At 37.3% G+C, this 12810-nt stretch overlaps 1 protein-coding gene across 9 annotated transcripts in view; it reads left to right on the forward strand.

The window, feature by feature from the left end:
- Positions 1 to 12810, forward strand: part of shank3a (SH3 and multiple ankyrin repeat domains 3a) — a 164907-nt gene that overhangs the window by 74012 nt on the left and 78085 nt on the right. For all 9 annotated transcript variants that reach the window (XR_001290534.1, XR_001290535.1, XM_005745983.2 and 6 more), the window contains exon 7: positions 4387 to 4503. Coding sequence is in view for 7 of the 9 variants with exons in the window: in XM_005745983.2 (XP_005746040.1) it covers positions 4387 to 4503 (117 nt within the window). In the remaining 2 variants the exon portion in view is untranslated. The remainder of the gene's footprint in view (positions 1 to 4386; positions 4504 to 12810) is intronic.

Consider the following 12810-nt stretch of genomic DNA (forward strand, 5'->3'; position numbering starts at 1 on the left):
ATCACAATTAATATTTTTATTCTGTCGACACTTTATTCACCTTTAGTCACTTACAGTTATTTACTCACGTATTCAGTCAATGTAATTTTAAAACTGTTTATATACTGTATATTTTAATTTAAAAAATTTTTTTTAAATCTCATTCTTATTGCCTGTTTATGCCCTGTCCTTATTTTTAGCATCATGCTGCTCTGTTGTATCTTAATTGCCCCTTGGGGATAAATAAAGTCTCTCTGATTCTGAGTAAATATCCTTCATTTTTATTCTATATTAATCTAATTTCATTTTGAATGAGCAAACAGACTCGAGAAAAAAGGGAAAATATACGCACTTAACATGTTTATTGAACATCTCGAACATTCATGTTAACAAAATGTATCCACTCTCTCTCTCTCTGTCACTCTTGGGGAGGCGCTTCAAGTCCTTGAAACCAAACCTTTTTAATGCGCGTATTCTCAACAATAATTAATAGGTCAGTAGTTTGTTGCAATCCACTTGGCAATTGTGTCAGTCAATATGTCAGAGATAGACTTACTGAGTCCCCGATGCTCCGTGAGTGGTTTGTGGCAAGCTGGCTGACACGTTAGCCAAAGTCCGAGCAGCATTCCCGATTAATGTGTGCTTCGCGTCAATGTGATATTTTAAGCTGGAAGTGCTTTGGTGAAAAGAAAATTCCTTCTTGCACAATGTGCATAATACTTTATGTCGGTCGACTGTTCTGTCTTGTTATTTTTTTAATACTCAAATTTCCCATCGATAGGGCAAATGTACATTTATCATCTTCCATATTGAGTTGATTGTTTCAGCTGCCCGTCACTACCAGATCTACTGCCCATTTGCGCACGTGCGAGGCTAACTCTACTTGGACATTGTAATCGCGTTGACCGTAATGGCGGATTAGTTTACGTTAACACGTTAATTTTGACAGCACTAGTATATACTATCAAAAAGGCATGAGACCTGTACGTTAGAGGTTTTGGCTAATCTTTTAAGACAAACTACTGACACCGTTGTTGTATAGGCAGTGTAAATTGTCCACATAATGCTAGACAGGTCCAGGCTCTTATGTCACCTCTGGACAACTCACCAACATATGTGTGAAGTGGGTGCGAATGTGAGTCGACAAATAACTGTAGTAGGGCACACTGGGAAAGCTGGTGAGAGGGGAGATCAATCTGAGTTTTATGAAGTGTGTCTCCCGGTGCGCAAATAATCTGCAGGAGTGTCAACAGAAATCTCTGAGCACAGATTGCCTCCGAAAATAACAAAAAACAAACTGAGCTACTGTTTATACATAACTGAGGCTCAGGACCTGTGAAATTTGTGCTTCCAATTGTTTGGGACAGTCATTACCGCAGTTATATTGAAGTATTATGCACATATACTTATGTACACACATATATCTTTCTCGCTTTATGGAGAAGTTCATGTCATATTTTGCACCTGCTTCCCTCCCTCCTGAAACTGTCCATGGTGCTGATTTTGTTTTTCTACTTGTTTTAATGATGAATATACCTCTTCCAAAGCACGTGTAAAGAGTACACAGGTGGAAAGACTTACTGAGTCTGATTGTAGACTTTTTATAAAAGAGTATAGCCATGAACAATAACTGTATAAGAAGACCTGGAAAGTAATAGCCTAGTTTATAGAAAGCACATTATTAAACTTGGGCTTTGGCCAAGAAAGCCCGTGAAAAATAAGTAAGGTTGCTTAAATTAATGGGCAAATCGAAGTGCTTTTAACCACTTGTTGCCTACTGTCCTAGAAAATATGCAGTTGTGTCTGAGTTATTACCAACCTAAAGTGGCTGTAAATACACATTGAGTCATTTATGGATACTTTTAGTATTTCGACAGTATTTTTTTTTACTGTATTTACTACCTGCTTACTATTAGTAGAAATAACCCCCACAAAATATTCTATAATTTTATATATATATTACATAGCTAGCCATTAATTTAATCTGCGTTTGTACCTACCAATGGAGAGGTACAGTGTTCCTATATGACTAAAGTGTAGAATTTTATTTATTATTATTATTTATTTACAATGTGCTGCCAACATAATGTTAGACACACACACACACACATACAGGCTTGTCATGCCCTATAAAGATAATGCATAGTCCCTATATAGTGTTTTTATTTGTGTCAGGATTTTTATGTCTGAAAGTTCTTGCATGTCAAATGTTGAGTGGCAACATAGTAACAGAATCAAGCTTAGTGTATTTGAATGGGAACCTTCTTTGTCTTCACAAATGTTTATGGCTTTATATTAGGAGGGGGGGTGGGGTTGTGTATTCCTCCCATGAATATAATAAGAAATTTGAAGTTAGGACCAAGAGGAACGCAGATCATTAAAGAGGGGCTGCGTGGATCATGTCAGTATCTGTTTGCCTGTCTCCCACACAAACCTTTTTTATTACATGTTGACATGAATTTCACCTTCATCTGTCTGTTTTTCTTTTTCTCCATAGTTACTTAGACAACACTGCTTAAGTGTGTTTGATCTCAAGGTATTGCAATTATTCTTACTTGGAAGTTATTATGAGCAAGATCAAACATTCTCAATTTGTTTTTGATTGCAGAGATTAGTTAAAGTGAACTTTGTTTCCAAGGATAATAAACAAAATTAATAAAAGTCTTAAACGAAATGTAAAAGTTATTTGTGAACTAAACCAGCCTTTGTGTTTGTGAGGGTTTTATTGAACATGTCAGCTCAAAGGAAGCTCGCTGTACTGGAAAGACGAAAAGGCCTCATACGCGAAGGGATATCTAGATGCTGTTTAAGAGATTTTATGGCATTCACTCAGCCTCTACATTTCTGTAGTGAAATGTCAAAACAGTCTACACTTACTTACTTCTCAAGCATACTGCCTGTACAAAGCTCTTTATCATGCACTTTTCTTTCAACCGTTCACACAAACACTGACACACCAATTACAGCAGAGAAACTTGGAGTTCCGTATTTTACCCAAGGACACTTGAATGAATTTAGAATAAACTTTTTACTGTTTTACTGCATCTGTGGTTTTGTGTATGGCCTTCCGGGGCCTGGCCACACAGCCCAAGAAAGACATCCACAAAGCAACTTTAGCGCAGATTATGCTAATAACCACATCTCACCAACACACACCTTCTTACTTTTTAAGGAAGTGGTGTTAAAAAGCAATTCATGACAAGATTGCGTAAAAGAGTTTAGTGAAATCACCCAGGAAGTCTCTTTGCTGAAAATATAGAGGGGGTTTAGGATAAGAGAGCAAAGATGCTTTTACAGTTATTTGTTCTTATGTATGTTTTCACTATTACCCAAAAATAAAGTAAATCTAAGAATTCTTCAGTCCATCACACTTTTACTCCAATCCTTTCATTTTAACTCTCCTTCCACATCTCTCCCCTTCTCTGTGCCCTTCCGAGCATTAGCATTCCTTGGGCATGTATTGTGTACAATATGATACACTGCAAAAGGGCTGATAACCAACAACAATCCCAGAATCATTTGTGCACATTCGCACTGCTGTCACACACTGTTAGCGAGACAGAATACAGAAGTGAGAGAACAATTGCTGGGGAGAATCGTGTACCTCTTTGTCAGTAAGGCGCACAAACTACAGATTTGGAGACAAAAAAGAAGAAGGAAAAGATAGAGATTAGATGAAAAGTTTATTGCTCAGAGTTATGTGAAACAAGAAGCAGAAAAAGTAGGAAAAGGCATAACTCTTGCCAGAAGAGCTTCACAGATTTCATTTAGCCTTAGGTGATGCAAATAAGATTTCCTCTTCTGTTTAGAAACTGTTAGCATAGGTGAGAATATTTTTTAGAAAGGAATTAGCTCAAGGAAAAGCATGGTCTGAAGATTAGCTTTCAACCATTTAGATAATCTGTATAAAGACATAGAAAGATATCTTGGCTTCTCTTTGTATTATGATTATGATAAATTCAAACTATTCCAGTATACAGTTGTATGTTGTGATGAAGAAAAGATTAAGGTTACATTATATTAATTTGGCCATTTTAAAGAGAGATTTTTCTTGGCTTATAACAGTTCCTTGCAGGGGTGATGGGGCATTTAACAAGCAACAAGTCTCTGTTACCTTGTTGGCGAAATTGCTACATTTGCCTGTTATTTTGGACTATTTTAATACAGCGATTATTGCCCTTTGGCTCATGATGAACCTTAAGACCCGAAAATTGACTAATTTACTTATTTAAGTTGCAAATGCAGATTGCATCTGTGGTTCATTTCTGGACTTTGTCATTCTTTAAAACATTTCATTTCCCTACATATATAACTGTTATCCCATTAATTTGCATTATTTTCCCAGAGACCGTGTTTACTTCTTTTTGATTCTGCTAGTGTAAATGTTTTATCTCTCTGTCCTTTCAGGCATGTCGCTATGGCCATGTGCAGCATTTGGAACACCTGCTATTCTATGGAGCCGACATGAGTGCTCAAAATGCATCTGGAAACACGGCTCTGCATGTGTGTGCGCTCTACAACCAGGTACAAACACTTGTTTCAGGAAAAACATAAATAACATTTATGGACTATTTGCTTGGAGAATGAAGGGAATTGCATTTGTGTTGTAGCCCTGTGCGTTACACAGTTTACATCCAGTGTAGATGTTTAGTGCCAGTACAGTAGAGAAATGTCCCATTCAGTAGCAGGGTGAAAAATCAAGGACATGGTGGTTAATGGCTCTTTGATGCATTTACATTATACGACAGGCACCAGAGCTAGCTTCTCAGCTGAGTGTGTTGGCTTTCTTAATACGCTTTAGATTAGTGATTTTTGTTGTCTAAAAAAACTAAAATTATACATAAATATTTTATTAGGAATAACTCAAAAATCTTGCACTGTACATCTGTTGTCTGTGAAGTAGGTCTGAGAAATCCAGCATGTGCACATTAAGCACAATCCTTTATTGGACTTCATTGTAATGTTTTTCGTATCGGTAAATACTCAATAACCCATAAGGATGAAGTAAACAAACATATGCATAAAACAAAAGAAAAACTATTTACAAAGGATTTCAGATATTTTCAGACACTTGGGAGCCAGTGCATTCTTGAGTCTTCTTGGTTAAGCCTCTACAGGCTTTACACACCTGGATTTGGTCAGTTTATTTTAATCTTCCTGACAGATCCTCTCAAGCTCCATTTGCCCTTTGGCTGCACCAGTCACAGTCAGAAACTTGTCCTGAAGCCATTTCATTGTTGTCTTGATCTTTTACTAATTGATAGAGTTCTGTTATCCTTTCAACTGCCCCAGTCTCTGTAGAGGACTTCTAAACCTCATTTAGGGCAACTACTGGGTTTTTGGTTGACTCCTTGACTGTGACCCTTCCTCTAAGCTACTCAGTTTGTCTAGGAATATGCTGCAGGATCCAGGCTTAATCTTTTTTCCGATTTATTGAGGCCTTTGTGGAAGAATCAAAGGATAAGATATATCCTTGCTCTGATCAGTGCCTTATTTACCAGTGTGTGAACTGTGGTACCTTTACAAAAACAGGGTCTCCTTTTCTATACTGTACCCTACTAGCTGTTTGACCTGCTCCCCTCAGGCAGGAGGCTCCGGTCCATTCGCACCAGAACCTCTCGCCATAAGAACAGTTTCTTCCCCTCTGCTGTCGGACTCATGAACAATAACCATATGACTGTCCCCGCCACTAACTCATGACCCTACGCTGTGTCACTGCATCATTTCATGTTTGGCACTGATCACCACCTGCACTCATGTATATATCTTTCTACGCAGCACTTTTAATTCTTATTCTCATGTATATATCTCATGTATATCTCATGCATATATCCTTCTACGGAGCACTCTTAATTCTTATCTCATGTATATCGCATGTATATCTCATGCACATATCTTTCCACGTAGCACTTTTAATTCTTATTCCTTTTATTTTTTCATGTCCATTTAATCGCAATCTATGACAGTATGTTTGCACTGAAGCACCGCAGCAATTTCCTAATGTTGTAAACCTGCTCAACATTTGGCAATAAACCCCTTTCTGATTCTGATTCTGATTCTGATTCTGAATACCATAAAGCATAGGTGTCAAACTCTGGTCCGCGGGCCAGATTTGGCCTGCAGCCTGATTACATTTGGCCCGCGAAGCCATACCAAATTACTATTAGAGCTGGCCTACTGGTATTATACAGCTAATATATATATTGTTTAGTATTAAGCTTTGCTTGTTCCATATTCAGTTTTCCAGCAAAACCTATTTGAGTCCATAACAAAGGATTCATTCCTATATCTGGAGGAAGATTTTTTTTTTTAAATAAATATTAATGTTAGCCCGCGACTTTGTTCCAGTTTTGAATTTTTGGCCCACTGTGTATTTGAGTTTGACACCCCTGCCATAAAGCATGCAAAAGGTGAAGGATTTGAATACTCTGACGATATATTCTTTCAGTGTAAGTATTTGTCTATGCCTGTTTTCCACGAATAGTAGAAGCAATGATTGTGCTACAGCACTGAACGCTGTGCCACTCAACTTTCTTGGTCAAGGACATATATTAAGCTCAGAGACTCCAGGGATGTTACTTACAGTGTCTGTAAAGTTACAGAACAGCCACCACCACGCTGCATCGAGTGTTTGTGTGTGTTTCATAACGTCGACGGATTCATAACGTCGAAACCACAGGAATAATCCACCTGGCAATTTTCTCCATTGTATGAATTTTGATGCCAGGCTAAAAAGGCCAAATGAAGAGAATTGGTCTAAGTGTGGTTGTGCCACTGAAGTGAGCAACAATTAGAGATATTTTATCAGTTGTGGGTTACTAATACAGTTTGCATTAAAGTATGCACCAGGCAGGGATAGAATGTAATTTAATTCTTGATGCTTTGCAGATCGTGTTTCTAAACAAAGATGCATTTGAGCCTGCTTATAATTGCCATACAGCTTCCATGCCCCGTCTATTGCTCTTAACGCTAACCCCACGTTTCTCATACTGAAGATGTCAGTGCAGCGTATATAAACATGCCATTCACTTCTTTTGGTATACCTCGCTGGCATTGGGTTGGACTTTTGCCTTCACAGCAGTTTTAATTCTTTGTGGTGTAGATTCAATAAGGTGCTAGAAACATTTTCTCAGTGATTACTACTGCCATGATAGCATCACACAGTTGCTGCAAATTTACTGCATATCCGTCCTGTGAATCTCCCTTTTCAGGCTTTTTGAATACAGTGAACACATTGTCACGTTCAAGAAACCAGTCGGATATTATCTGAGCTTTGTGAGATGGTTCGTTACCTTGCTGGAAGCAGCCTTTAGAAGATAGGTGTGGTCATACATGCATAGGGATGGACATGGTTCAGGCAGACTGATGTATTTAAACAGTGCTTATTTGGTGATGTTTATTTTCCAATCTTCTGTTGGCTCCATTTCCTGTTTTTCAAGGAAAAGGTTTTCAAGGTTTTTCGTGTTATAACAAGTGGATTTTGAGTCGCCTTCTGACCAACTCAGAGGAATCATTCTCCTCTGACCAGCATTAACAAAAGATTTTTGCACTGCACTGATGCTCAATTTAAACTTCAGCTGGTCATCTTGACTATGTCTAAATGACTAAGTGCAATGTACTGCTGAAATTTGATTGGCTGAGCAGTTATAATGTGTCCAGTGAGTACGTATTCATAGATTGTTTAATTTTTAGAATAAAACTTTGTCTGACAGACTAGGCATTATATACTTATTTAGCAAATCTTACTCAAACAGCAAATGGTGCATGTAGGGCACTATTTCCCACTTCGGGTTTGCACGCATTAAATATTTATGGCAGGAGAATTGTGTACCAGTGTTAAATAAGCTACAGTTTCCATTCCCGTGTTAATAAATATCACCCAGTCTAATTTCACTGTTTCCAACAGTTTCAGATAATTGAAAACTTTTATCAGGCTATAGTAAGATAGTAAATACTTGTTTATAGAATTAGTTTGTATTTTGTTCTGGTGAAACCAAACAGAAAAAAAAACAAAACAAAACTGCACAAATCCAAGTATAAATCTGCGAATACGTGCCTACCAGCTTTCATAGTGCCAGATGGCTGTGAGTTTTAGTGAGTTTGACATCCGTGTAATCTACAAGAAAATCTGCATGTAGCTTCAAATCTAGATATAGTAGCTTCAAATAAAACAATATTTTAATAACAATAATAATAATATTAATAATAATGAGGATAAATGCTTGATGTTAACGTGCAGTATTTCGTAATATGAATGAACAAGAAGTAGATTAGGGTAGTGGGAGATGAGGGCAGTATAAACCGGAATTCTCCTGAGCAAACCATGTAGATGTAGAGCAGCCAGGTGCTTTTTGGTTTAACCCCATGAAGCCTGAACCTTGAAAATTCTAACTTTTGAAAATGGAGAGTTTATAGAACCAACTGACAAATTTGTTTTAAATAAAATTAAGATGCTTTTGTACAGCTTTGCTGGGAAGCAGAGATTTGATTAACATTAAATAAGTGCTTTCTCCTCTCGCTTTCTCTCTCCCAAATGAACTGAAACGTGTGTGTTTGTGTGTATGTTGGAATGTTGTGGTTTAACTTAGTGCTGCACAGCTAATTTCAGTCGTGATGATCAACATCACATTATCTGTGTGTGTGTGTGGTGAACACAGTATAAATACTTAATACTTATTGTTTGTAACACATTCGTGTGATTTAAGGCACTTCATGTTCACTGCTCATAAGAGTGTGTGTAATGTATTACTCATGTAGTGGGAACATGGACCTGTTTACACAATTACATTGTCACGATCTCTCTTTTTAGACCAGGAAATTCCCAAAACATCAATCATTAAAATTTAGTATGAAAAAAAAATAGTATGAAGACTTGGTTTGAGGTTTAGATCTTTACCTTTGCTCTGAATTAGAGGTATCATCCATCCATTTTCTCCTACTTAACCATTTCAGGGTTGCGTGGAGTAGGGGGCTTGAAGCCTATTCCAGCTATCACTAGATTTAATGCACCCATTTTTATATCTATCGTTTGTCTTATTTTTCCAGCGTTTTTCTTCTTTCAGCAGTGAAAATGTCACGTAGCTGGTCACTGTTCTTTAAAAGGTCTAAATAAAAAAGCAATATCTTGACCTAAGCTTGTGTAATTTAAGGGCCGGTGACTTGGAGATTTTAGTTGTATGAAGGTGGTATTTTGCATGGCCGCACTAAATATGCAGGAATGATAATGGGATACAGTAATTCTCAATCTGTGACCACAAATGTATTCCAACATCATTCCTACTTTGCACCTTAGCTATGAGAGTGGACTTTTTTTTCTTCTTTATTTTTTTCATCACTTCAAAAAAAAAAATCAAGCTATAAACTTAACAGTGGTTTTGAAGAATTACACCACTAGCAAACAGTAGTTAGCTATATTTTCAGGAAAATATTGCCAGTATAAAATCCTCTGAACTGATTGAAACTCATGTGTGCCTGCTTTCGAAGAGGGGAATGCAGCCACAGACAGACTGGGTAAATAGTTTAATTTACAGTTACTTGTGCAACTTTCTTTTTCTGCAACTTTAAAGTCTTTAGTTTTGTAATGGATCTTGTCCAAGCTCTTGTGATGAGGACTGCTGTTATCCTGCCACTCGAGACGAATACGACGTTGAGCTGATCAATCCCAGGAAAATTGTGTCGAAGGGGGGTTCAGAAGGCCAAAAGCAGGCCAAAGTAAGAAATGCACTGCTACAATCAACTGGGAAACCAGTTGTTCTAATGTCAATAGATCCATACAGATGGATGGACAGAAAGATGAAGATGGAGTTTGCTGAATAAAAAGATTCAGTAATCATCAATAAAATGTACTTGAGCACTGCCCCGAAGGTCCTATTCTTTGGGTCTGACTGGCTATTTAAGTTACTTAGTGGGCTTTCAGCTTGGCAGAAGCAGTGAATGAAGGCAGGGCTCACATGCTTAGGAGGTCATGGGTTTAATGATTTAGAAGGGACAAAGTACTGTAGAAAATGGCAACACTGATGAGTGAAATTAAACAGAGGCTGTGCAAGACACAAACGGATCTATCCAAAGCAGTCAGACCAATGATATCCTGCTAGACCGTTAATTATTATATTGTTGTTGCACAGAAGAATAACATATTAGCTTGATATAAATGTTTCAATTTTAAATCCTCTTTGATGTTAATCACAAACAACTGTAAAAGCATGCTCACTTTTCAGTGAAGGATGCCAGATCTGCTGCTTCAATTTTAAGGGCAAAAGGAATCCTCAAATGTATAAACATGTCTGTTAGAGGAACCATCTGTCACACTTTTTACACATGACTGACCTGATCGTTAGTGAAGAGTACTTGACTTAAATCACTTCTGTTTGCATGTCTATGAATCTAAAGTAATCACATCTAACAAACAGCAGTGAGAACTGGATTATGGATTATTGTAGGAAGACTTGCAGAGAAGAGGAACACATGTGGTCCACATTGTAATTAGACTGTGTGTGTGTGCGTGCCTGTGCATGTGCATAATGACTTTAGGTTAATTAGAACACACGTTTGAGTCAAGACACATACTCGAGGTTAATACCAATATAACATGCATGTTTACCTTGCAGGTTAAATGCCAAAGTTGCATTAATAAGCAATAATTAATAATGCTAAAGTTCAAGTCCACCTGGTCTGTGTGACAGACACTTATTATCGCTGCTTTCTATCTCCTTATAGAGACTGCTTGGAAAAGTTTTGAAACTTTTGAACTAGCCTGGCCTTGTTGTGTCATTCCTAGAAAGAAAGACTGCAGTGCGCGTTATACTCTAAACGACCTTCACATAGTCTTTGTATCTTCCTCTGTTCTTTCACTTGTAGCATTCCTCTCTAACCTTGATATATATTCTCCATTCTTCTCTGTTGTCACACCAAAGAGATGATGGAAATATATTTGTACATTTTTCATATGCACTCGAAGGCCTGCGTGAATGAAAACCTGTACCCATTTAGCGTTCTCGAAGAATGATGATTATGAGGCTTTACACTGAAAAATGTCTGCGTTTATTTACCTGTGTATGTGTGTGTGTGTATCTGTGTGTGTGCAGCTGCCTGAGGTATGGGTGATTAGCATTACTTAATCTAATAGCCATAGGCATTTATCTATATAGCTTTTTTGGCAATTTTAGCCTCAAGTGTGTTTTAGATATTAGCATAAAGAGTAATCATATATTATGCATATAACACTCGCTCTGTTTTTAAATATACTCGGTGTATTCACCATCAGTGTTTACAGAGACTTTTCCTATTTCTTTGTGTTTCACCTACAGCCGTACTCAAATGAGTACATTTAGCAATATCAGCCAGAAAGTGTGGAAGCTCCAGTAAATATAGTAAACAAAAAGTTGTTGCACAAATACTTGTGGCATGACATTTTGTAGGTGGTTTGAAAAAGTATTTAACATAATATATAGCTTGTTTGAAAAGCAACAGATTAAAGGTGTGATCCATCACATCCCCCGCCAATACTAGCATCTGTGTTTTACCAGAAGAGGGTGCTCCAGTGCATACAGGAGTGGATCATCTGCTATAAACAGCCTGAAGAGTAAAACCACATGGATGTATTAACTGAACAACATAATAAATGAATCTGGGCATGCATGTTCCTGAATGTGTGTGACTCACTAAGAGTCACTAGAGTCACTTTGCTGATTTTAGTGAAAGGTTAGTCCTATTAATTCTGCTCTCTGTGTTAAATTACATATCGACCCTCAACCAGCCAGCACATGGACACACAATCCTGTCAATTTACAGCTGGGCTTTCTTGCCTAGGGGTGTGTACTCATTTACACACAGTATGTCACACTAGTTCTACACAGAGTAAAACGGAAACTTGTTGTTGTGAACTAATCAGGAAGTCTGTTCTGTAATTGTTAAGATTCCTTCCTCTTTTTCTTCTTCTCCTTCTTTTAATTATTATTAAATTAAGCCCATGTTTTTTATACCCACACTTTTTGAATTCGAATTAATCTGTTGCTTTTCAAACAAGCTATATATTATGTTAAATACCTTTTCAAACCACCTACAAAATGTCATGCCACAAGTATTTGTGCGACAACTTTTTTTTTTACTATATTTACTGGAGCTTTCACACTTTCTGGCTGATATTGCTAAATGTACTCATTTGAGTACATTTGAGTCCAAAGACATGTGTGTAGCGCAGCCAGACACAGTGCAATTAGTAAATTCAATATGTACTAAACATTTGCTTAGATGGAAACGTCCAAGACGTAATACACAAAGTCATAAAAATTATTATTTACTGAAGCATTTACAAAGTGGAAACATTTATATAGAAATACAGTATGTAAAGTTTGTACAATTAAAACATACATGAAAGTCAGTATTTGGTATGACAACCTTTATTCTTGAGCACGGCCTATATCTTGTAATTTTTTTTAACCAAACCTCAGAAATGGTTCTCCAGGTTTTTTAAACTGTACTTCTCTTCTCTGGAGTTTGGCTGTCTTTTGTTCCATTCTCTGCCAAGATGACCTCACACTGCTTTAATAATGTTGAGATCCTTGCTCATTTTCTGTCAAAGTTAGATTCATCCCTCCATGTTGCCACTGATTTTTAGTCCGGTTCTTGTGTAATTTGCCAACTCTTTGCCCTATCTGCCTTATTTCCTTCCTTAACAATGGCTTCTTGAAAGCTACCCTTCCATTGAGACCATTTCTGATGATGGCTCACTGAACAGAAAATCCATCAACTGAAGGACCAGATGCTTCTCTCATGTTCTGTTTAAGACTTTGTTGGATTTGTTTTCCTTTTCTTTCTTTTTTTCTTTTCTTT

The sequence above is a fragment of the Pundamilia nyererei genome, unplaced genomic scaffold (assembly GCF_000239375.1).
Source record: "Pundamilia nyererei isolate P.nyererei 1_Seehausen unplaced genomic scaffold, PunNye1.0 scaffold00170, whole genome shotgun sequence".
In the NCBI taxonomy this organism is placed as follows: domain Eukaryota; kingdom Metazoa; phylum Chordata; class Actinopteri; order Cichliformes; family Cichlidae; genus Pundamilia; species Pundamilia nyererei.